Source organism: Lathamus discolor, chromosome 2 (assembly GCF_037157495.1).
Source record: "Lathamus discolor isolate bLatDis1 chromosome 2, bLatDis1.hap1, whole genome shotgun sequence".
Taxonomy (NCBI): domain Eukaryota; kingdom Metazoa; phylum Chordata; class Aves; order Psittaciformes; family Psittacidae; genus Lathamus; species Lathamus discolor.
Window position 1 is genome coordinate 27,188,481 of NC_088885.1, and position 24,943 is coordinate 27,213,423.

The 24,943-nt window shown below is 36.0% G+C and overlaps 1 protein-coding gene across 4 annotated transcripts in view; it reads left to right on the forward strand.

Moving 5' to 3' along the window:
- The window catches only part of PHF14 (PHD finger protein 14), a 163,341-nt gene that overhangs the window by 127,112 nt on the left and 11,286 nt on the right, over nt 1–24,943 (forward strand). For 2 of the 4 annotated variants that reach the window (XM_065666214.1, XM_065666211.1), the window contains one exon: nt 282–395. The exons of 1 other annotated variant lie outside the window; for it this stretch is intronic. In XM_065666214.1, coding sequence (XP_065522286.1) covers nt 282–395 — 114 coding nt within the window. Of the gene's footprint in view, nt 1–281; nt 396–2,233; nt 2,317–24,943 lie in introns of all 4 variants that reach the window. One more of the 4 variants, XM_065666213.1, reaches the window with a different exon arrangement.

Sequence of the window (24,943 nt, forward strand, 5' to 3'; positions counted from 1 at the left end):
CAAAACAAGCATCCTTATTTAGAACTTTGCAGTCCTGAAATACTCTATGGCTATTTAATAAGTCTTAAAATGGTCTTGTGAAGAAAGTGCTACCATTTTCAGAGAAAATATATGACAGATGTTTTTGCCTCTGGGGTAAGAGAAGTTGCCCAGGGTAAAAAGAGTAGAGTTTAAGACCTCACGTATTTTTCATTTCGCTGCCTGGGCTTAGAGCACAGTTCCTCTCAAAAGTGCCACGTCAACATGCTGCTGAGGGGTCTATTTGTCTCTGTTGCCCTCAGGACTCCGAACCGTCAAATGAGGTGGTCTCAGAGGCCCCAGGTAATGTGATACCCTCTACCTCAAGAAGTAGCTCTGAAGAGCTGGTATCAGTGGCACAGAAACATCCAGAAGAGGTAGGACATTCTCTGTCTATTCTTTTCCAAGGTTAACTGTTGGGGGATACACGTTTGCCTCTGTTTTTCATGCCTAGTGTTGTTTTACTCATAGCAGAGTCTTTTCAAAGCTAAAGCTCAATTTTATTATCCCATACCAACAATATGCAAAACCCATGCAAATCTCAAGACCTTGATTAATGGTACCTCTAAGCCAACTATATTCCCTCTGCTACCTTTTTAATATTATTTCTTGTTATCAGTGATTGGGAAAATATTTCTTCTTGTTCCTCTCTTTCACACCATGATAAGTAACATCCTGTTACTGTTACTGTCCCATTAGATTTTGTCAAATTAAACTCTTTGACACTGAAGAGCCAAAAGTAGAATCTGTACATAGGTATATAGGTAGATTGTAAAGCTTTTGTCATCCTTCACTAGATTTAAACTAATAACCCAGCTAAGTGATGGGTCAAATGGGTTGTGCAAAGGAAAGACCCTAGCTAATCTTGTGCCATTTTTTGTACCCGTGTTTTCCAAAACATGATACTAGATGCTAATGGTGTCATACAAACATAAGTCTATACTCCCCCTTCTTATACAAAAAAGTGCTGGCTTATAAGGTAGTTCCATAATGTAGGCAATGACTTGGGGTTCTGTCGCTCCAGTGTGTGTCACAGTACACCGTAGCTGAAGGAGAGATTGTCTATAGAATTCAGGCTTACAACTGCATTTTATGGTGGCGATTGTCCTTTCAGAGAACCACTATTATCCTTGAAATAACTCTTCCAGTGAGAAGAAAGCCCTTCATTTGGAGTAGCCTTAACATTATTAATCTTGGCTTCCTCAAACAGGTTTATCATTATTATTATTATTATTATTATAATCATTATTATTGTTATTTTAATTATTTTTCATTATTATTATTAGCATCAAAGATATTTGAGTACCAGATAATATAAAGGCTAGTCTTTCTTGGGTTTTTTCTCAGATTTCTTTTGACTATAATCTTCCTAATAAAGGAGAGTATGAAATACTAGCCATAGGAAATGCAGTGCCATTTATTAGTTCTTCAGTGCAGCTTTTAGATAATTATCAAATACCTTCTTGAATTTCTCCTTTCCTCTGATAGTCTTGTCACTTTGTCTGAAGAAGAGAGAATTCCGCAGTACAGGGCCGAGAGTATTCTTAAGAGTGTCTTCTGGGTTATTCCAGATCGGTATTTCACTTATTTTGGAGTATCACCACATATTCTAATTAGATAGAAAGTCGGGTTATCACATCTAAGGAGTCCTGAGGATAGACTAATATATAATATAATAATATATATAATATATATAATAATATATATAATAATATAATGCTTTTAGTAATGCTTTTGTATATATTCTTGAGTAGAAAAGGGACTTCTAGTTTGTGGAGTGCCATGGGTTCTGCCTCTTAAGTCTCAGCTTTGCCAGTTTATCTCACTCCACTGGAGAAATAAAAAGAGAGAGCACAGATTATATAAAAAAAAATATAAAATAGAGGAAAAGTGCTGGAGAAGGAGGGATAAAACATGGTTAGTTAGTAAAAGGATGAGAGGAAGATGTGTATACAGTTTTTGTCTTTGTGGAATAAAACCAGCTAAACTATGGGGGAGAGTAGACTTTAGAGAATTGAAAGATGAAAATGCACCTTTAAAATTATTCTAAATATCTCAGTAATAGTTTATGTTGAAGCTGTTTTACTGAATGTGTGGTCATAAAGTATTATATGTGTTTTATAAGGGAACGAGACTTTCTCAAATCATATTTACTGAAGTTTATAAAAAGACAGAGAAGGGTGAGTCAGAAAGAGTGTTGTGGTTGGATTTGCAGGGAACCTTGAGAGGGGAGCACCACTATCCTGAATTTCCAAATTCAGAACCCACCATGAAACAACCCATCTAAGTTACACATGGGTAAGTCAGCACTGTAAACAAACATTTGTGAATCACACCCTAAAAAACAGAGCTTTACTTCAACTAATGCCTTTTTTGTTTCTCATTTTAGTTGAGGCCTCTTGGAATATGTTCTTATATTATATTCTTTCTTATATTCTTATATTCTTCTAGTATCTGTTTAATGCATTAATACTTGAAATTAACTACAGCTGCTGACTGATGCATTATTTGTATAATAGTTTATGTCTCATCTGAATCAGTACTTGTGAGAAGGCAGATATTAAGGAAAAGCTCAAATGCAGCCATGGAAAACAAATACAAGAAAAGATTAAAGAAAGCAAAATAGCTTACAGATAGGGATTTCAGGAAGGTGGAGAAAACCTGAGAAGAATGTGGAAAGTGATGTTCAGAAAGCAACTCAGACTTGTAAATTTGTGGAGAAACAGCTTCTAGTAGGAGAAAGTAAAGACAATCTCATTGCCACATTACTCTGTATAAAGCATACTTTTTCCTGCTTACAGTTTGTTTTCTTTTTAGATAGGCCAGTCTGAATCCAAGACTTAGTTACTTGTGCCATCAGTTTTAACTTTGTAGGATGTCATTTAATCACTCAAATGAGGTGTTGGTTTGCTTGTCCAGTTGTTCTTAGTAGAAACTATGGTGGAAATTTGAGTTCTACTCCACAGTAGGGCATGGTGGCATCTGCTTCTCTGCCTCCTTTCTTCCCAGCCTCTTTTCATACTCTAAAATCAGCTTTAACTCTGTGTAATCTAGGGAGAGTGTCCAGCTATGTGGCCTATGACAGAAGCCACTGCAGAAATAATTAGCATGTTGGGTGTTTAGATTTAGATAACCTGTGAAATTGTTGTACCTGTGCAGGATTCAGGAAAGTGCGTGTGTTCACTGGTATATTTCAGATGTAGAAATACTTTCGGTAGTAGAATAACCAAACTCTGTTTAAAGTTAGAAAGATATCTTATTTTGTGTTTTCAAAAGCTGTGCAAACCTCATTAAAATTTAAGTTCTCTGGGTTTGAAGGGCTGAATGATTTTAATTAGTAGCCATACTAAAATAAGGAAGTTTCCTGTGTTGTATACATTTGTTGTCTTTTTTAAGAATTGGAATTGAAAAGTGGAATTGAAAGAAAAAAAATCTATACATTTAAAGGGTAACAGATGGGTAACATCCTATTTTCAGTGTCATTTCGTTAGACCTTCTTAACAGTTTCTTACAAAACTGTAGAATAACACAGCTTTCATAGAATGCTTTCCTAAATGATATATTTTGGTGGTTTCCCTTGAATAGTAGTGCTTTAAGTGGGAATTTTGTTCCCACAATCCTTTCAAAATTCAGAATTGCGCTATTGTTGGTATGCCCTGAGTTAATCATAGAATCATAGAATAGTTAGGGTTGGAAAGGACCTCAAGATCATCTAGTTCCTACCCCCCTGCTGTAGGCAGGGACACCTCACACTAAACCATCCTGGTATCAAATGTTCTTTACCATGAGCTGTTGAAAGACAATCCTCTGGACATGTTTTGATTACTTAAGTTTCAGAGGTTTTAAAATCTCTAAAATGTATGAATGCTCTTGTTTGAGTAACACTGTAATCATTTGATAAAATGGAAAGAGTGATGAATTGTATTTCATGACCCTTACTTGGTTTTCTATGGCCATTTTCATTGTGTCTCTGCCAATTGCATATATTTAGTAGGAATTTATATAGCTTTTTAGATGTATATGCAGTGATGAAGAAAGTGAAGGTTTGCTGTTAAAGTAGTTTTGTTTTCCTTTTTCATGTAGTAGCTGAAGAGTGGGGGCGCGGGGGAGGGAGGCTGTATCTTGATACTATTTCTCCTGAGTACCGCTCTAATCCAAGGGGAGTGATGGTGTCAGTGGTAGGTTATCTAAGTAAGGAGAGACTAGTTTTGGCAGTTCCTTAAACCTGAATCTCATAAGAGGCATATCCTTTTCTTTAATTAGAAGTAAAATAGAAATACATGAGTTATGTGTATTAATTTCCTTTGCCAATCCCATGGCAAATCAATTAATCATGTTTTAATAGTGTAAGCCTAGGGGCTAACAGAGCTGTTCTTCCTGAATGGCTGCATTACCAGAGCAGTGCAGATACAGAGGAAATGCTGTGCCATTCTCTCTTTTGGATAAAAAAAATTAATTAACCAACCAACTCCCTGCTTTTGCTGCAAAACCCCTATATCTCTATGTTCGAAGCATTTTAGCGTAAAGTCTGAATGATGTGGTGGTAGCATATGAACGTGAACAGCTTATGCATCTGTGGTGCTTTCTGAGTGCTATATTAAAACTATAAAAGCTGTGCAAAATACTTTGATTCTCAACTAAAGGAAGATTAAGATGGGTACACATTAATCTGTTTTTGAACTATTAGACATTCAGTATTTGCAGTTTTCTGTATAGAGACCAGAATTCTCTCCATTAGTAATGTGCGGCTGAGGTATAGTGTTTTGTTTTATAGGAAAAGGTGTGTCCCACGCTTAAGTTATCTGCCATTAGTCATAAGTATGGTGCCAGTAGCTTAAAAGGATTATAGAACTCAGTGTTTAAATCATTGCATTATGCTTGGAAAATCTCGGGGAGCCGTCTGCATTGTTTCATGTATGAGCAAAGGGAGCATTTCTTAATTTTTATGAACACAATTAGCAACTGATACTACCTTTTTTTTTTCCCTTGAGTTATATTCCTTCCTTGTTCTCTGGATAAAACCTTTCCCCACAAGCACTATTTAAGTTAATATGAAAAGAGGTCCCATATGAAACCCCAAACTGTAAACTTCATCATCGGAACATCCTTATGCTACTTTATGACACTGAGGTGTTTGCTTTTGAAACAAAGTATGATGGAACATGTTCTGAAAGAATTGAATAAAAAGTAATTCTATGGCAAAGCCTGTAATAATGCTTGTGATATTTCCTCAATCTGCTGTTATAAGAGGACTGCTAAATAATTGGATTTCCATCACCAACATCTTTCTTTTGAGAAAATAACTCAATCATCATGTAGAATAAGCATTGTCAAGAGGCAGAAAAGATGATTTGCATTCTTAGATAACAGAAGAAAATATCAAAGTATACATTTATATATGTATAAATGCAAAGCTTTTATGCACATGCTTGTGAAAAGGCTGTGCATTATTTTCTAAAGTTCATAGGCATAACAATATTTCCCCTCTGTTCTGTGTTGCTGCTAGCTTGAACTCAATAGAAGAATTGTGTCAGACTGTTGTTGCTACAAATACGTTGTTCTTCCTGACACACTGCTGAGGGGAAAAACCCCCCAGTTACCCACATAGGGTGAGTTGAACTGCATATTTAATCTTGAACACTGAATTTTTCACTTCTGAAGAGCTTTCCCATTTAGAAAAGTAGTTGGAAATTTCCTTACTGTATGGACCTAGCAGACTGTTTTCTGATGAAAAATCGTAAGTGATAATTTACCAGTTGTTCTGTATAGTAGACAAATTATCCCCTTTTATATCAACAGTTGTAGGGCTGTGATTTTGGAACAAAGTTTGATTTATGCTCTGAACCTGCTTCGCACTGAGATCAGGATGTTCATTTTGTGCAATATCACAAACACTGCATGACATACTTTAACAAAGAGAAGATAACATGAGGCGGAATCCATCCCCTAGTAAATACAGGATTGAGCCCTCCAGTGCATTTATTAATACTTTATTCTGGGTTTTAAACTTCTGAGCAATGATGGCTTTCACACTTTTGAAGTATTTTCCTTTACACTTCTATGCAGAGCACCTTAGAGAGTTCTTATTGCATCCCTTCACTTTGTTTTCTTTGAGTGGTGATAGAAAGTTGCAACAGATCACAAGTCTGGAATTGCTATGCATTTAGAATATTTCTTCAACCTCTGATCTGAAGTCAGGTTCATTGGAGAGAGGACTGAAATTTGGTTACTTGGCTGAAATGTGGTGATTTGGCCCATGATCCAGCTCCTCATGTCAGAGTATGGGTTCCAAGCATTTATTGAAACAGTGGAGTTGAGTCACCTATTCAGATCATTTGGCACTTGGAGAGCTGTTTTATTTTACTTTTTATGCTTCTAGAAATAATTATTATGATTACTGTAGTTCCCATTAATATTTCATAACAAAAGTGCTAAGCCACATGCCTAAAAAGCCTTAGAGTCTAACTGTGTTAAAAGTGAATTAACAATGAGCACGGAAGAGAACATAATACCTTTGACTACTGAAGTGATTCCTCTGTAAAATAAACTGGGAAATACAGTACACATGGAAATGCTCTGGATTTAGGAATTCATTTTTTCTGTCTAATCTCTTCACATGACTGTTTTATGTAATCTTCTTAATAACAAAACATAAAGGTCGCAAATGGCTTGAAAATGCTGTCACACAGTTCTGCTTTTGAAGTAAAAATTTATTTATGTATATTCAAACTTAAATGGCCTTATGAAATGAGGGCTCTTCTTAGAAGAACATTATTAATTAAAAAAATTAATTAGGTCTGTTCAGAATTTCCACAACTCTAAGACATTTTTCTTTATTTAACCTTTTCACAGTCTCTGCCCTTCTTTAAAGTACATTCAGTCCTATATCATCTGCTACTCAGGAAGGTATTTAATACATGACTTGGCATCATTTGCATTATACAAGAAGATTAACTTTACAAGCTCTGCTATTAATCTGAGTAGCTCTACATATTGACCTACGAAAGAACATAATTAAGTTAGCTTAATTAAGTTAATTAATTGTTACACTCTGATGAACTTACCATTGAGAGGAAATTAAAGGCAAATAGAAAATGGCATTCATTGGTTTGAAATAATATTTTAAAGGATTTTACAAAGATACATTATATTTAGGTGACGAAAATGTCTATTGCGTAGTAACCAAAGCAGAGGCAATCAAAAATGTCAAAAGCTAAGAATCCCTCCAGTATTCTGTCTTATATTGCCATATTTCTAAAGGCAATAAAAAAAGCATGCTAGAAATTTAGAAAATTACTGTTGAGGGTTGGATTTTTTTTCCCGATTCCCAAATAATTGAATTCAGAAATTGACACCACTGTCTACGCATGGACTGTGGAGAAAAGCACACTAAAGTAGTTGGATAAGTGTTATCATCTGATATCACACTCTCCTTTTGGGGAGAGAAAAGGCAGAATGATTGAAAGCTAGCACAGGGCAGCAAGGAGTACCCCATCAAAAGTGCATACACCTAATTCTCAGTAAGAATGTCTTTCTCATGCAGTGATGGAGGGGAAAAGAGAGACATTCCTGGAATTTCCTCTGTCAGCTGCATTTCTGTTCTCAGAAGTGCCTGCAAGTTCACTGCAGGAAAATGCTGAGGGTTACAGCACAAGTCCTGTGTATGGACAGACCCTCCACATGGCTCCAACATCTGGGGAGCATTCATCAATCTGGATATGCACTGATGTGTAAACTGGACATCATCAATTCCAAGTAGCTATAATTAATAAAAAGTAAGAGAAAAATGGCCAAACATGCAAACAATGTGCCACAATAAATGCTGCCAAACGAGCAGTTTATTAACCTCTGAGATTCATTAATTTTACCATGACTTTAATTTGGAATTAGCTTGTGTGAACAATTGCCTACTACTTTTTCTTTTTTTTTTTTTCCTATGTATATAGATTTTCTATGGCATCTCTAGAGATTTTAGTATTTCGTGTTTTCTTTCTGTTGTAAAAATGAGTATTTTAACTCAAGTGAAAACAATATTTTCTCTGAGGTATTATTATTTGGCATTTCCAGATTACATGAAGGGGTCATTGTTTTGTGTGTACATTCTCTGAAATAATAGCACCATTGAAAATGGGAAGCCAGTGTCATTTAGAATCATTTGTGTACAAAATTTTATTTGTATTCTGAAGAAAGTTAAGTTGGAATTTCATTCCTTTCAGGAGAAAAAAAATCTTTCCTTGAACTGTACTAGGTTCCTTTTTATTTGACAAAAAAAAATAAGCTGAAACATTCTTTAAAATTGATAGGAGCAGAAAAAAACAATTAAATTACAGCTAATGTATATTTAATAAGATTTTTTTTTCTTTAACACCTTGCCACAAAAAAGAGTTCTAATTTTTGTAAATTCAATTTGAAATTCACATGTGGTTTTATTTGGTCACTTCAAAGTGTTATGGAGGCTAAACAACTTGTTATATTTCAAGAAGAAAGAATAGCTTTGATTTCAGCTTAAATGTCATGCTTTAAATCATGAAATTTTTTTTGGCCGGAGGTGGAGAGTGGGAAATGGAATGAAAAGTTAGAATTATGCAAGCTTTAGGTGGGAAAATAGCAGCAAGTTGTACAAGCTGAAGTCTATTTCCTACCTGCTATATATTTTGATAGCTGTACTGATGTCAGCGGACTACAGTGTACCTGTGTGCACTGTCTAGTCAGCTGTGCCTGGATTGTTTTGAGATACCCATGTTGTGGTATGGTACGATGTCATCTAAGCTACTGATGTAATTTGCTGTGTAGCATGTGTGATACACAATGGAAATTCTTTCCTGGAGGAAAGTAAATGTAACTCCTTTCTTCAGTATGTCATGTACACAATCTTAATGCTCTTTTTTCTGCCTTTCCTGAGGGATTTTTATCTTCTTTCTAATCTTTAATATTTGAATGAAAAATTAAGCAAATACATTCTCTGGTCATTGTATGCAGTGTAAATATTAGATTTCACATTGCCCTATGTGAACAAAGCAATGATTCTTATTCTAGGCAATATATAATGTCAGAAATTTTCTGGTTTATTTTAATATGACGGGTTGAAAATATCATCAGAACCCTTTTAAGTTATTACAGTCTAGATTTCAGATAACTCTGCTTGAGCAGAGTTAAAAATTTCAATGTCATCTTTAAGGTAGTGAAGATAAGGAAGAGGTTAGTCAGTAGTCATTAATAACATAGGTTATATAGATTTTTCCCTACCCAGTTGTTTCAGGGTTATCTCGGAACTGCAGCACAATCCCAATAGTGTCCCAATGCTGTTCCATCAAGGTATTGTTTCTGTAAATTTCTCTCACTGTTAAGCAGAATATTTAGATGTCAAAGAGTTCAATTTACCTAAATATTTTAGCACAGTGGGATTAGTAATTTGTTATTTACTAGAGTAGCTCATTTTGCTAATTATGTGTATTTTTGTGTTAATCATATGTGCATTAATCTACCATAATTAACAGTAATTTAAAACTAAATTTATGTTAACACCAAGTATGTGTTTTTTGAAGACTGTGATGTAGACTAACACACATCATAATCTTTCAGTCTTCCTTACTGAACTGCTAAATGCTTCTTAAGTGGTTTTCTTACTATTGATTCTTAATATTTTGGCAGTGTCTATACAGCTGTCTTAGACTTCCAGAACATCTAGATTACCTTGAATACCCAGAATTACATATTCTAAGATGTTGTTATGGGCTTTGTTTTATTTAGAAATTGTGAAAATATTATTGGAAATACAGTCAAATTCAGAGAGACTTGGACAGTGAGGTGGGGTGGTATCTTTGGGGATTCAGTTCTTCATTATCCAGTCCTCACGTGTTTGATAAGATTTTTCTGCATTTATCTGTTCGGAAGAAGCACTTCTTCCTCATTTTCAGCTCTCCTCATGGTTTACCCCACAAGAGTAGGCTTGTCGTTTTTGGATTGTTCAGGAGACTGACTAAAATTAAAAGCTACTGATTAATGTTGTAACAAATGAAAATTCTGCTCTTTCTTCTGCAAATTAAGATCAATTGCTCCTTGTAAGATTTTCAGACAGGTGATTAGTTGCACAAAATTTAGACTGTGATTTGCTATCAAGTACCACAGGTGTTGGAATGCACAGAAATTGGTACATTCGTGCTTGTGTCCTTGTGAAATTTTATTCTGATGTTTACCAGAATAAATCTTCTCGGACTATTTGTGCACAGAGGTGCATCCACACGTTTCTTGTTGGAAAACTATCACTGTTGGTTTGGATTCAACAAGGTATAGGGAGCTGTGTTCAAATCTAGGGCTCTAATGTGAGCATCCTCTCTCAAAAACAGAGTAAATTTAAGTAGTAGGTTCTAGTTTGGGGGAGATTCATAATCGAAATTCCAAAATGTAGTAAGTTGCCTTAAATGTGTACAATGGAATGACAATAGCAATGTTCCCTGTATGATTTCTAAACCTTCAACTGTACTTGACTCAACTTTTCTTCCAACATTCACTATACTTTTTGTGTGTAGGCATTTACTGTAAGTAAACTCAGTCAATCCAATACTGGTCGCACAAGGTGGATATTATGAAGGTAAATATCCATACTTTAGGAGGATAAAGACAGGCCTTTAGAAAATACTTTCTTAGGAAAATGTAAAAAATTAAACACAAAGTCAGAACAAGGGCATATTTGTTCTAATGTAGCTCTGAATCTCAGAGGTATAATACTCAAAATGGCAGACAAGATATGAAAAAATAAGCAGCATGAAGAAAGAGAACATAAAGGAGCAGAGATTTTTTTTCTGCATTTAAAATGCTTATTTTTATTCACATTTTCTGACAGTTTTTATTTATATAGTTAGCTCTGGGAAAAAGATCTCAGTAAGTCAGCATTTAAAAATTGAGTCACCCATAGAATATAATTTGTGTGTGTGCATGCTGTGCAAAATTTTAGATGTTTGTTTCTGCAAAATGTTGCTTCTTTTAACAGCCTCTTTGTAGTTTCAAGGGTGGTATTCGAAATGGGGATAGAAGCAAAAATGATGCAGTGTCATTCAGAGCCTGTAGATAATCCAAAAGTCACCATTCATATTTTAGCCTGATAAGCAGCAGAGTAAAAATAACACAATTTTGAAGTCATGTTGTTACTTGAGAAAGCTTTCAGTGTCTGCAGAGACACCAAGTTATTCAAAAAGGGGAAGCACATTAAAAATTTGCAAGAAACCAAACCCAACCCCTGTTCCTGTGAGATTGAGTAAACTTCCTGCTTCACCACAAGCATGACACCATGCAAGATCTCTCCATATGCCATTTCATCCGTTCATCCCTGTCTCAAGATCTCATGTAGAAACACTGAACGTTTAGAGAAAATTCAAAAATAAACTTTTAATTATTTTATCTAAGATAGGTGGAAGAAATTGAAGTGTTCTTTAAAATAATATCACTATTCCTAAATTCTCCCCTATGTTAAGTACTCCAGGTGAAATTTTTTATCTCAAAGTTATTGTATTTGGTAATAACATTTAATATGGGAAACTAATAGGGATAAATTGGTTTGTTCTTGCCTTCATCTTGCAGTCTTCGTGAGCACCTGCCTGTGGCCATTGAAGGCAACAAGAAGCTGGGCTAGATAAACATTTGTTGCTACCCAGTGCATCTCCTTACTTCTTTGTGCCAAAAGTTAACCTTCCAGTGTCTGGGTGGAGTGATGAGGCCAAGAAATAGTGTCAAAAATTAAAACATTTCATGTGCAACATTGCATATGTAGTGTCAGGTTGGGTTTTTTCTGCTAAGTTAACATCTGTGAATTGTGTTTTATAGTTCACTGTTTATTAGAAATGGCACATTGAAAAGATAGCTTAGCCAATTTTTCCAGAGTATTATAGCTTAGAACTTCTTAATTCTTATATACCAAATTAATGCTAGTTTATTTTCATTTAAATCAATATGCTTTTTAATTTGAGTTTAATAAGTAAGGGGTCTTACAGTCTGTGAAGCTCCCATAAGACAATTTAGCAAATAATTCTGTGCAATTATATATTATGCTTTTCTCATGGCAAACTTACCATGCTTGTCATTTTGAGTATGTATGTTTAGTTCCATAATTTGTATTGTGAATACAGTTTTGCAGTCAGGGCTGTATGGTTAAAAGCACTGAATAAAAAAAATGATCCTTACCTCAACGACTTCCTTTTCTAGTATAAAACCAGACATTGTGGCTAAAAATAACATTAAAAAATCAAGTTGTATTGTTTCTGTTTACTACATTTTGGCTACTGTTTACACTTAATAAGAGAGGTTTTCTTCTTTTAAAAGGGAAGGATGATAGTAAGGCTGATAATATTGTTTCAAATATTCAGAAATGTAACTTTTTTTCCTACAGTGTTTATTTTTCAGCAAATTATAATAGCCTCTGCTTCTCTGCAAACTTAAGCCAGAGAAGTATTTCACAAACAAAACTGAGATAATGGAAGGCTGTTTGCATAAATGTTTTTCCAGAGTTAAAGCACATCATTAATGGACTTTATGAAATCAGACCAAGGATCTGTATCTGCAGCTACATCATCCGTGTAGTCATGAAGTGAATGTCATCAGAAATCACTGGGCTTAACCACCAGCTCAGTATGATAAAATAACTGCATTTTTACTTACACAATAACCTCAAATCCTGATATTAAAAAGTGGCAAATTTTTTTGCCCTTTGCTGTTCCAAGTGTGACACATGTAACAGTTATTCATCATTCTATAATGGATCATTTTTATCAGAGCCTTGTGTCTCTTCTGTATACATAGAATAAATATTTATGTTTTCTCATTTTTCTGAACTAGAAGATACTGATAGAATAGGTTTGAAGTGTCAACTATAATTCATTGCCTGCAAAGAAAAGCTTTATACTGATACTGTGTGAAAGGAAAAGAATATCTAAATCATTTCAGCAGCAAGCTTATAACCAAGATAATATCAGCATTTTCCTTCTTGAAAATATATCTGCCATAAATTAAGGGAGGTCTTCAGTATTTTATTAAAATGCTTCTGACAAGTTTAACCCCATCTTCAACAGGAATGTATCTATGAATACGAAAACCTTCTTTTAAAAAAGAAGTGAAGGTCAAGTGAAAGTTAAAACAAGCTTGTGGTAAACTTCAGACTAATTCAGCAAATAATTTGTATGGAACACAATAACACATTAAGACAATTATTTAGTATCAATCTAAAGCTACACATTTTATTGTTATAGAAAACTTAATATGTATTTAGCAGTTGCTGTTTTGTACAATAGTGATATAGTTTGCCAAAAAAAACATAAAATATGTGTGTACAGGGTATATGTGAATGAACTCCTAATTTAGTTAAAATTGGACTTAGCAGTAAATGCAATAGAGGAGGTGCATATCACAGTATATAATTATGTTTAAATATACACATAGCAAAGTAAATGGGTTAATAAGAAAATAATTAGAATTCAAAATATGTTTGTAATGAAGCATTTTATACACAAATACTATGGTTCAGTGTCTTAACAGATTTTCAGTTATGCTTCCAGTTTCTTTAACAAGAAAGTGCAGGGAAGTGTTGGTACTGTTTGTAATGAAGTAATGGCACAAGAGGAAAGTTGTATGTGACAAAACCCTGCACCCATTTTGCAGAATAAATGGCTGTCCCTTTATTATTTTTTAAAGCCATTTGATTTGAAGTACTTTACAGGATCATGTACTGCCTTTCTCTAACAAGGGGAGAAATGTATCTGCTTCCTATTCAAGGGCAAGTGGTGAAGTTTCGTGCTTTAATTGTGAGTGTTCCTTCCCCAGCCCCCAGCAGCAGCACCTACTGCATTTACAGCCACTTGCTCTGTGACTTCAGTGGCAGCTGGAGAGTGCGCATCTTCTGAGAGAGGTGCTCTCCAAGGCACTTGGCCAGAAGAGACATTTCTGTTCTGGAGCCAGTCCCATACACAAAAGACCCAAAGTAGCTTTGGGACAGCTTTTTGCAAATAAGTAGAAAGCTGAAATGAAGTCTCAGTGTTTCTAATGTGTATGGGAAACTAGATAATTGTTTTCTGTAAAAAAACAGATATTAAAAGACAATGTGAGAATGCCAAAAAACACAGAAGCAGTCCTTCATTTTGGAAGCAATTAGTATGTTAGAAAGGTAATTAATGTAAAGCTATGCATTTGTCCCTACTAGTGACATGAATAAGCTAAGTGATTTTATGGTATTTGCTGTTGTCAAATTGCATTAGCATCTTAGGCATGATAAGAATGTCATTAATGTGAACCAAAAATTAATTACTATGATAAGGCAATAAAACATGTTTAATACTGGATGATCAGTAGCTTGAAAGAAACTTGCAATTTCAATTTTTATTCTCTCTTCAAGTATTTCCAGTTCCTACAGACTCTGAATCTTTTCCTTTAGTCATAATTTACAGACTGCAATTTGCAACTGAATGGGTACTCTGTAGGAAGAAAGTGTTAAGGGTGGCTCCATTTACTTGCCACCTGTCCTTGCCATAATGTTTTTAGCATATATATTAAGGAATTGCTGCACTACCCTGTCCTAAATTCAATGTGGAAGATAAGGGTGATGAGTTATGTTCTGGGTATTTCTTCTACTGTCCACCAGGTGCATCTTTGGTAAGCAAATTGTCTAACACAGAGCTCAAATGCAGAAAAGATTAATCTGAGTCACAGTTGTTGAAATTAACAGCACGTGGGTATCAAACTGCATAGAAATGAATGGATAACCTTTGGTCATACTTCATTCAAGCTTAGGTATCTTTTTTAAGCTTATGCTGTTTATGTAAATTTTGGTCACCCACCTCAAGAGGCCTCAAAATAACTCAGGACTTAAACCCAAACAGCTGCCTACATGCTGGATGAAAACCTTCTTTAACTGGTAGGGCCTACCTCTTATTAGAGAGAAGTAATGCAATCGATCACATTTATGTCAATAAATTCTACACACTCAATTTATAAGCAGCATCAGAGGGGAAAGATTGTTGTTTTCTGGACAGCACACAACCATTTATATTTGGTTTTGTCCTGCAGATTCACTGGGTCCTTTTACCTTATGAAGAATCTGAGTGAATTAATAGTCACACAGGCAGGAAGTCAATTGAACCATTCCATTTTCCACTACCGTCCCTATGTAAGATCGAAAATTTATTTTTTTTTTAGGGTACAAGCTTTTCTCTCAGTGTTGTTTTACTCAAAATGAAGACATTTGGTGTTGAAAATAAACCTTAACTAGGTGGACAACAAAATTCAGAATCGATGAAATACAGTATTTTGTTAAAAAAAAAAAAAAGACCTGTCTGCATCTGTATGAGTGTGCTTCTGGAAAACTGTCTAGAGCTTTCAGTTGCATGCAATCAAATGCATGCTGAGAACTTAGAGTTGACAACAGCCCATCATTCTTTCATTTGAAATAACTATTTCTGTTTCAGTGCAAGAGAGATATTATATGGGGATACGTCTATATTGAAGTATGAGGTCATACTTGTTGGAAATCAGGTTGCTTACGTTAGGCTGGCAGATGTGTTTGGCTTTTGGCTAAGAAGAGGCGTGCTAACAACTTTGCATTCACAGTGCATCTTTCAAAGAATTGGCTTCTGATATACTGCGGGAGAAGTTCATCAGACAAAAACTGTGTTAGGCTACCAATACATATAGTTGCATATAGCAGAGGCTTTTCTGGCTCTGGAAAAGCCTCAGTATCTTCTGTTCCAAGGAAGTGGATACATTAGATGAATAGATTTAATTAGAATGCAGCTTTTCGTGCTTTGACATGGAAGTACTGAGAAATACTTGGTTGTCTTTATTCCTTCCTGAACCATGGGAGCTTGCCTATGCTGCAGAACAAATATGATGCCTTCATGGCAGATTGAACAGGCACACTGGCTGGTGTGTCTTTCATATTTTCCAAACATACAGCAATACTTCTGAGGCAAGCAAACTCCAGGTTCGTATAACATGGTAGACTTTGATTGACCAGTGGTGACTTCTGAATTTCAACATGAGAACTCACATCTTCTCGGTGCTCCATGAAGATCTTGCTTCCCATCTTCCAACACCAAAAAAACTTCATTAAGGAAGCCTACCATTGGTCAGAAGTAAAGCAATAATGCTCCTTTCATAATAGTGTTCCATCTACCTGTAAGTATATGGCTTAGAAATTCCATCAAGTCAGCCAGTCTTGCATTTGAAAGTGGTGTTTCAGTGGATGTAGTCAGGAGGAATATACCTAGGGCTTTCTGAAGTGCTAATTTCTTAGACCACATATGCTTGAGTGTGCCTCTCAGAGAGTGGCACATGAAAAAAAATGTTAACTGCAAAGTATCAACTGCTTGATTTTGCAGGGCTTCATACATCACTGGGTCATAAACATTAATGTAGAAAGTGAGAGAGTGATGCAGGAGTCAAGCTGTTGAGGAGATACAGCCTTTCATTTGTTTGGACAGGCATGACATTTTGTTGTCAATTGACTCTTCTTGGGTTTTCCTGCCTTTGGTTATGAAATCATATGCTCTCAGGAAACAAAATTCAATTATGCATTTAATATTTTTGGATTAGTAGGGAATGTGGACCTGGGATGAAAGCAGGATAGTTTCATTTCTGAAAGTTAGAAAAATTATCTCAGTTGATATAAGTATGGTCACAACCTGCTGTATTCCTCAGAAAATCTGTAACACTTGAGACGAAAGCTGCTATTATCACTGTTAGGATCTAAATCTTTTTTCAGAGTGGTAAAACATTAAGGTAAGTTAGAATCATAGAATGGTTTGGGTTGGAAAGGATGTTACGTTCATCTAGTTCCAACCCCCCTGCCATGGGCAGGGACGCCTCACTCTAGACCATGTTGCCCAAGGCTCCGTCCAGCCTGGTCTTGCTGCCATGGATGGAGCATTTACCGCTTCTCTGGGCAACCCATCCCAGTGCCTCACCACCCTCACAGTAAAGAACTTCTTCCTTATATCCAACCTGAACTTCTCCCATTTAAGTTTAAATGCATTAACCCTCATCCTGTTGCTACAGTACCCGATGAAGAGTCTCTCTCCAGCATCCTTGTAGGCCCTCTTCAAATATTGCAAGGCTGAATGTTAAAAATTCGGTTTGTGAAGGTGTTAAAATTATGAATTATGAAAAATTAAATTATGCTATGTTATGTTAAATTACGAAGGAAATGTTTAAAAAATTGGTTTATGAAAGTGATGATAGAAATCTGTCACTGTGTCCAAAAACTATTTAGGGGCAACGGCTGATGTAGCAGTTTATTAACAAATAGATTGATCCAATGCAACTGGAATTCTCCCAGTCCACTAATTTTTTTCAGATATTGACAATTCCTTTTGCATGAAAAGAGTGGAAGCTTAAGTTTCTAGGTATGGAAATAAAATGAAATACTGGAATCAATATTGGTTGGTTGCTGCAAAACAAGGATTAGTGGTTAGTGTGGATGCCCCATCCCTGGAAGTGTTCAAGGTCAGGTTGGACAGGGCTTTGAGCAACGTGATCTAGTGGAGGGTGTCCCAGCACACGGCAGGGGGGTTGGAACTGGATGATCTTTAAGGTCCCTTCCAACACAACCCATTCCATGTTTCAGTCATGGACTAACACTCTTCCTAAAGAAGAGAATAAGGACTGAAGTCAGGCAACTGCTGTTACTGGCTATGGAATAGGTAGCTGGACTGTCCTTTAAAAACAAACAAAAAAGCTGAACACATAGAGTCTGTTTGAAAATTAATTTCTGTGTTGTATCCTTTCATCTGAAATGTTTAATCTTTAGACTCCCAGTCATTCTTGGTATGTTGCTCAACAGAAGAAACCTGAAGTTAAACATTGCTTCATATATTCCCTATCAAAAAACATGACTGCTGGCTTTAAAGGCCCTTATGACAGATGAATGAGTTGAAAATTATATTTGTCAGTGAAATATTCCATGCTGGTGTCAACCATTACAAAATGGACACCATAGGTAGTGGTTTTCTTGTTGGAACACATTGCCATAGTCCCCAAAGTGTCTCTAATTTTTATTTTTTTTTTAGGAAGAAAGACTGGCATCTGTTTCAGTTTTTCATATTGGATACCCTTAAATATCAGATTACAGGAAAAAAACTATGATTCAGAATAAAAGTAAAAAAACAACAAAAACAAAAAAAAAAAAAACCAAAAAACCCCACCAGAACAACTGCCAGATATCTCTTTTCTAGGAAAAATTCAGTCCCCACACCTTGAACATATTTACAAGTGGAAAGCTGTTATTTCTACTTTATCCTTGTACCAAGAGAAGATGTTCTTTTAAGTAAGTAGACAGATAACAGCAACAAAGAAGAGCTTGTGTCTAAAGGAATGGATACCAAGAAAATTTTAAGCATTATCCTAAGGATCTTCAGAAACTTTCCTGGTTAAAAAGATGAGAATTTTGTGAAGTAAAGGGTGAAAACTAGAAGGAAACAAGCCTGAAGATGGTGGAACATCTACCAAAGGGTAAAGTTCTGTAAATGTTGAGAAGACAACAAAAGGAAAGAGTTTGTGGGAGAAAGGTGTTATGGTCTTAAGACATTTTATTTTCACCTGCTTTTGTCTAAAGCTATTAACTCAAAACAAGCAAATGGGCATGGAAAAAAATCCCTTTTATTCTTTTATATAATGGATAAGACCCTGAAAAAATATATTTGGGACTTCACCCAAGGTGTAGGGAAGGGCTGTGTTGAATTTAATGAAACTTTTCAGACAAAATAAAAATCTTAGGTCTTACCTCAATCATTCAGGAAAAAAAGAATCACAAATGCAGCGTGTATTTTTACATAGGCCAGGGGTGCAAATCCTTTCACTAAGCAAGAATACTAGCTTATTGCTCAGAGCCAGAGCAGGCAAAGTGCAGTTCAAATCACTTTGGAAAGAGTATAACTAGGAAATGTGTTTTCAATTTTCTTGATTATTCTTACTCCTTCCTGCACACTTTTGTCCTTGATTTTGAAACATTCTATATAAACCATACCCTTGTATCTTGTGGGAAATTCAAGAAATTATTAAGGAGCAATTTACCTTTCTGTGCAGAAGTGTGTAAAACTGACAAGTTTGGATATGCAAAAGAAGCTATATTATGAAAATGTCTGTTTCAAAATTGGTAGAAAATACCTTTTCCTTTTTGCCAGTGGTAGCATGTGTCCCCAGACTACGGAATTAACTTGAGTTACATACACTTGCTTATGTTTGTTTTTTCCCACTGTGAAGCGGTGTAAGAGAGCTGCAGTAGGTGCTGAAGGTTGTTAGTGTGAGCTGCCACTGATCTCTGGCATGTGATTCACTTGTGCTTTCTGCATATTTTAAGATGTAGAACTATAATCTGTTAGTTTATTGAAATCTGCTTTTAGTTTGGGTAGGTACAGTTATATTTCTCCTACTTCTGCTCAAGGCAGGAGTTACAGAGACCTCTTTGAATAGATACTGGTTTGGCTAGGATGAAAATGTACGTGGCACTGAATATCGTGATCAGAATACCTTAATGGTATGCTTTCATCATGTTTAACTTGCTTAAAGAATGTTGGGGGTTTATTTTTTATTTAAATAACTGGTGAATCTCACTGTGCAGACAGAAAATCTGACATCGTATCCACAAGCAGCCTGTGCAGTGACTTTGGGTTGCCTTTGTGTAATCAGTGGGCCCAGAGTTTCTGCAAGGGAGGCACAGTAATGCTTTTTTCTGGCCCTTCTCTGCCGAGATGCATGGATGGCAAGCCACTGGCATCCTCAGGTCTGCCTTTTCAGGACGTCGTCCAAGTCGCTACCTGTAGTTAATCAGTCTAAGAAAGACAAAAAAAAAAAAAGTAGGAATGTTCATGAGGTATGAAAGTATTGTTTTTTGTGGTAGGAAAATATGAACCAGGGTTTTCTGAATAGGCTGTTGGGTGGCTGCTTGAGTTATGCATGGGTGCTTTGGCCTTTAGAAAAGAGGAGATAATACCTGCTAATGAGGAAACTCTTGCTGAATAGGGTGACTCATACACTTAAGGGGTACACCAGCGAAGTATCTAATGATGTAATAACCTACAAATCCAATCTATTCAAGTTGGGATAAGTGTTAGAATCAATTATTGTGGCTCTCAATAGAGTGCATGTTCCTCTTCTTTCTCTCAGATTTAGCCTCTTACCTGCCTTGTTGAGTCATGTGTGATTATTATATCTGGTCATAACTAATGCTGAACACTGGTTCCTGTGAAGCTATCTGTGAGTTAAACTTCTCAGTCAATGAGGAGCTGACTGTGTGGGATTGGATTACTGCCTGGATTACCTTTTGCTAACACAATTCATTTCCAGGCATCCTCTTTCAATATTTTCACTACACTTCAGTCTATATTAAGGTGGAAATTGGATTAAAAAGGACAAAGCATGAAGTCATTTGCTGAAGCAAACAGCGTTAATGCCAAATTTTGTATGAAAGGATGCTGCTGAAAGGGCTGTGGGTCTCTTCTAATCCATGGAGAATCCCTCTGCCTCTGGACTTCATTTCCAAATACAGTGCACAGGGGGTACATAAACCCCTGTTAAACAGTTCATTTTGTGCATTCATTTCTTGTTTGTTTGCAGTATTAAAAATGTTGTTTTCAGCCTGGAACAATCCCATTCATACAGAAATCACTTTGTAAATTTAAATACTGTACCAGTGACAGCTCTGTTTAGAACAAGTATTTTAACCTGTTGGGCAGTATCAGTAGCTGTCTTCCTGTAGTTAAAGTTTTAAATATATGAGAAAAAATTCTGCCTTTTATTTTTCTTACTGCAATAAAGATTTTTCAAGAGTGCCCTGGGTTCAGCAGTAGCAGTCATTTTTTCTCCTTCTTAGCAGCTGATGCAGTGCTGTGTTTTTGACTTTCAGCCTGGGAACAGCACTGATAACACTGATGTTTTTAGTTGCTGCTTAGTAATGTTTAGTCTGACCAAGGACTTTCTAAGTCTCATGTTCTGCCAGGGAGGAAGCAGAGACAGGACACCTGACCCAAACTAACCAAAGAGGTATTCCATACCACAGCACGTCATGCCCAGGGTGTAAAACTAGGGGCAGTTACCTGGAAGGGTTAGATCACTGCTCGGGTCAGGCTGGGTATCGGTCAGCAGGTGGTGAGCAGTTGTATTCTCTTTGCTTGTTATTTCCCTCATCATTATTATCATTGCTGGTAGCAGTAGTGATTTGTGTTATACCTTAGTTACTGGGCTGTTCTTATGTCAGCCCATGGGAGTTACACTCTTTTGATTCTCCTCCCCATCTCCCCGGGAGCGGGGGGAGGAAGGGGGCGGGGGAGGAGTGAGCGAACGGCTGTGTGGCTGACTGGGCTTAAACCGCAACAAAGAGGAAGAATTGGTTATGTGTAGAGGAAATGCTCATGACATCTGGAAACGTTGTTTTCCTAGGGCAAATCATTGCTGGTTTTGGATGAAGTGGAAATGTAAAAATTCCACTCTACACTGAATAAACAACAAAGTCTGAATTGCAAGCACAAGGCAGGACATAAACGATGCATTTTAAAAATCCAAAATTAGAACCTAAATATCCAAAAGTTTGTACACCCAAAGATGTAATTCTGGGCCACAACCTTAACAATTATCATTGCATGATGCAAGACAGCCTAAATATGAACATATATTCACGTGGATAAAACTCATCTAACTCAAGCTGATCACTGCAGCTTTCACAAGGAGGATGTTGACTCCTCCACTTAAATGCTATTAGGATATGGTCTTCCTTGGAGAGCAGGTACTTTTCCTTCTGAAAAAGAGATCTAGACATCAATTTAATTTGATCCTGCTGGCTGATGTACTAGCGCTGACTTGGTAGTTACTTCCTGATTTCATTACGTTTTAAAAATTGACTCCATTCTCTTTTCATCATTCAAACCAGACAGCTTTTTTATGCATTGCCTTCTTAGTTATCTCAAAGCACCTTTTCAGTTAAATAATTTCCTGATGAAAAACAAATTTATATGAAGTAAAACTAGTTTTCATATGCTTTATGGCTTGCTGCATATTATACAATATCAAGTATCATAAAATTCATGTTATTAATGGTTGTTTATTTTCCTAGAGACAAAAAATATGCATCAGAATTTAAAACCAGACAATTTCTTGCGATTTCTGCACTAATTTTATGTCTTCTACGCTGGTTTCAGAAAGAACAGGTGATGTTCTGCACTAGAAAAGTTGATGCTTTTAAAGCCTTCTGTACTTTCTGAATGTAATAACAATGACAGCACTTAACACTTATATAAATCTTTTCATGCACAGAGCTCCATCCTGACATTGAAAGTATTATTATTCACATTTTACAGATAAGTTCTTTAATGTAGCAGCAAGTTCAACATCCACACCCTCCAGGACGAATTTGTATTATAGTAGGGGGACAAATGTCAGAGATTTTAGCTGAGAAATTCTTCATCTGAGTCTCAGACCTTGCTTTACTACGGACACATGCATTAGTTTTATCTTGGTTTCTGTTAGTGACCGTACTCTAGATTCTAAATCCTATTAAGTACCACTCCTCCATTTCTTCCTCTTCTCCAGTGACATTTTCCAGCTCACTGGTTTTCTCCTCCTTCTCCACACTCTGCACTTCGTACAGGGAGTTCTCACCTTGATCTGAACTCTTTCCTGCACAGAAGCACACCTCTGCAGACTGACTCTTCAAGGCCCAGTACTCTTTTGATAAAATATCTGCAATACCTGTCTTCTTATGTCTGTCCTGTATAGTCAATTTGTTTTATAAATAAATATAAAATATTACTATGTGAAATAGTTTTAGATACATTTTAATGATAATCACTTTTTAATCATTCTTCGCTTATTAGCCATACTTGGCACAAAAATGTGATTGAGATACATGCCCATTATCCTGATACACATTGCTTTTATGATATTTTATTTGTTCTTTCATCTTTTTTTCTTAACTGATTATAGATTCTGCAAGCTCAGACTCTCCAGATGTGTTTGTACAGTTTGTGGCATGGTGTGACTTGGCCAACAAGGTTATTAGTTAATATTATAGTTCAATATTATATCTATATATTAACATTTATCAAATTGAGCAGCAAAATATTGAAAGGCGATAGAGACCTTTCTATATCTAGGTCTTAACAGGCATCGCTTTTGAGGGGTTTGAATGGATAGAAAAAGAAGCAGGTAGCAAAATTCTTCATGTTTTGCTTTTCTGAGAACTTGCCTCCTGAAAGGTTTTCTTGAATTTAAATTTATTAAATATACTTCAGTTCACTTTAAGTCACAAATGATTAATACCAGTAACTGTAACTGATGTTAAGGAAATAGCATTTGCTGCATTTTCTTCAGAGCCTTCATATTCTTAATAATCATATTTTAAAAGTATGTTGGTAGATTAAATAGTATAATTACATGTTTCTTTCTAACTTTAAATGCTGATTTAAATGGCAGCACTACAGGCTTCTGTAGTTCTCTGTGTTGTGTTATCTAAGGTACATCTTGATAAGAATGAGTTGCATCAAATACTAGGTAGTATTTGCCACAGGAGAATATGAGCCTGTTTTTTCTATATTACCTTTTTTTACTACCTGCTCTGTTTTGGGAGTAAAGGGGATGTGATGATTGTCTGAGTAAGAAAATAATTAAATAGTTACTAGCTGTTAATTCTTAGGATTGTGTTTCCTGGAGCTCCTGTATATGCAGAAAGAGAAAAGCCAGTGAGTAAAACCAGATAAATGGGTTGCAACTAAGTAAAATGAATGAATATGTAAGTTTTTGCTTGATATTGGTAGCTAATCCTGACAGTTACAAGAGCAGCTGTTGTACAAGAGCAGAGAGGAGCAACTACTAAATATATTGCTGTTGGGCCATTGCTGACCCTAAGTAAGGCAGAAACTCTTTAGAGGCAGCTGCCTGACAGCACTAGCCCTCTGAAAATAGCCTCAACCTCCTCTTAAATACCCATAATTTAAATGCTATGCTTGATCCAGGGGCTGTTTAAATTGAGTTTTCCATTCCAGAGAAGCCTTGCTCTACAATATATTTCATACATAACCCCAGTAAATAGTACCGTTCAGTTCAGTGATCAGATGAGTTGAATGTAACGATGCATGTATACATGTGTGCAAGTTGTGGCCCTTAATGGGTGCGTAGAATATTATGTCTTGGAAGCACCGTGATGTAACATAATGGGAGACAAACCTTCTCAGTGAACAGATGTCTGAGGAATGGAGTTTAGTGAGCTTCAACAGGAGTTTTAATGAATGTTAAGTGGCTTCAGTGTTTTTTCAGGAAAAAGTAGAGTAATGTGATTTATTATGAGCTCTGTAATAAGCTTTTCTACCGTAAATGTGCAAAACACTAATTAGAGTCAAATTTCCCTTGCTTTGGGAATCTTTTAGAATATGGCTTTTCAGTAATCAAATCACATCAAAGTATTTTTTCTCCCACTTTTCTAAGAAAATTATGTGTGATTTGTTGAAGGGTGGGCAGAGATGAGAAGCAAACCGGTGACAAACCAAAAGATGACTTCAATGTAGTATAGTGAAACAGTAACTTCTAAGTTTATCAGAAAGAAATGCACCATGAATCTGTAAGGAACCCTTTTTGTGGTGACTATCTGCACCAAGGCGAGGTCTGTCAATTAATTTGATTCTAAGTTTCTGAAAGGCAACTATTTTTTTTTTTTTTTAAGTGAATAAATATTGTTAGAGAATAAGTTTTGGCAGGATATCAGAGTGTGTGTTTGAAGGCAGATGCTGCTTTTACAGAGCAGGTTTTTGCAGGGTTCCTTTTGACAACAGTATTACCTTAAATGGTTGGACATTGCGTTACCTCTGATGACACTTGAACAAGTTTCATCAGATTCTGACATCACAAAATTACAGCTAAACAGCATCACTATCACGACAAATTACCAAAACATCCCTCAGTATAC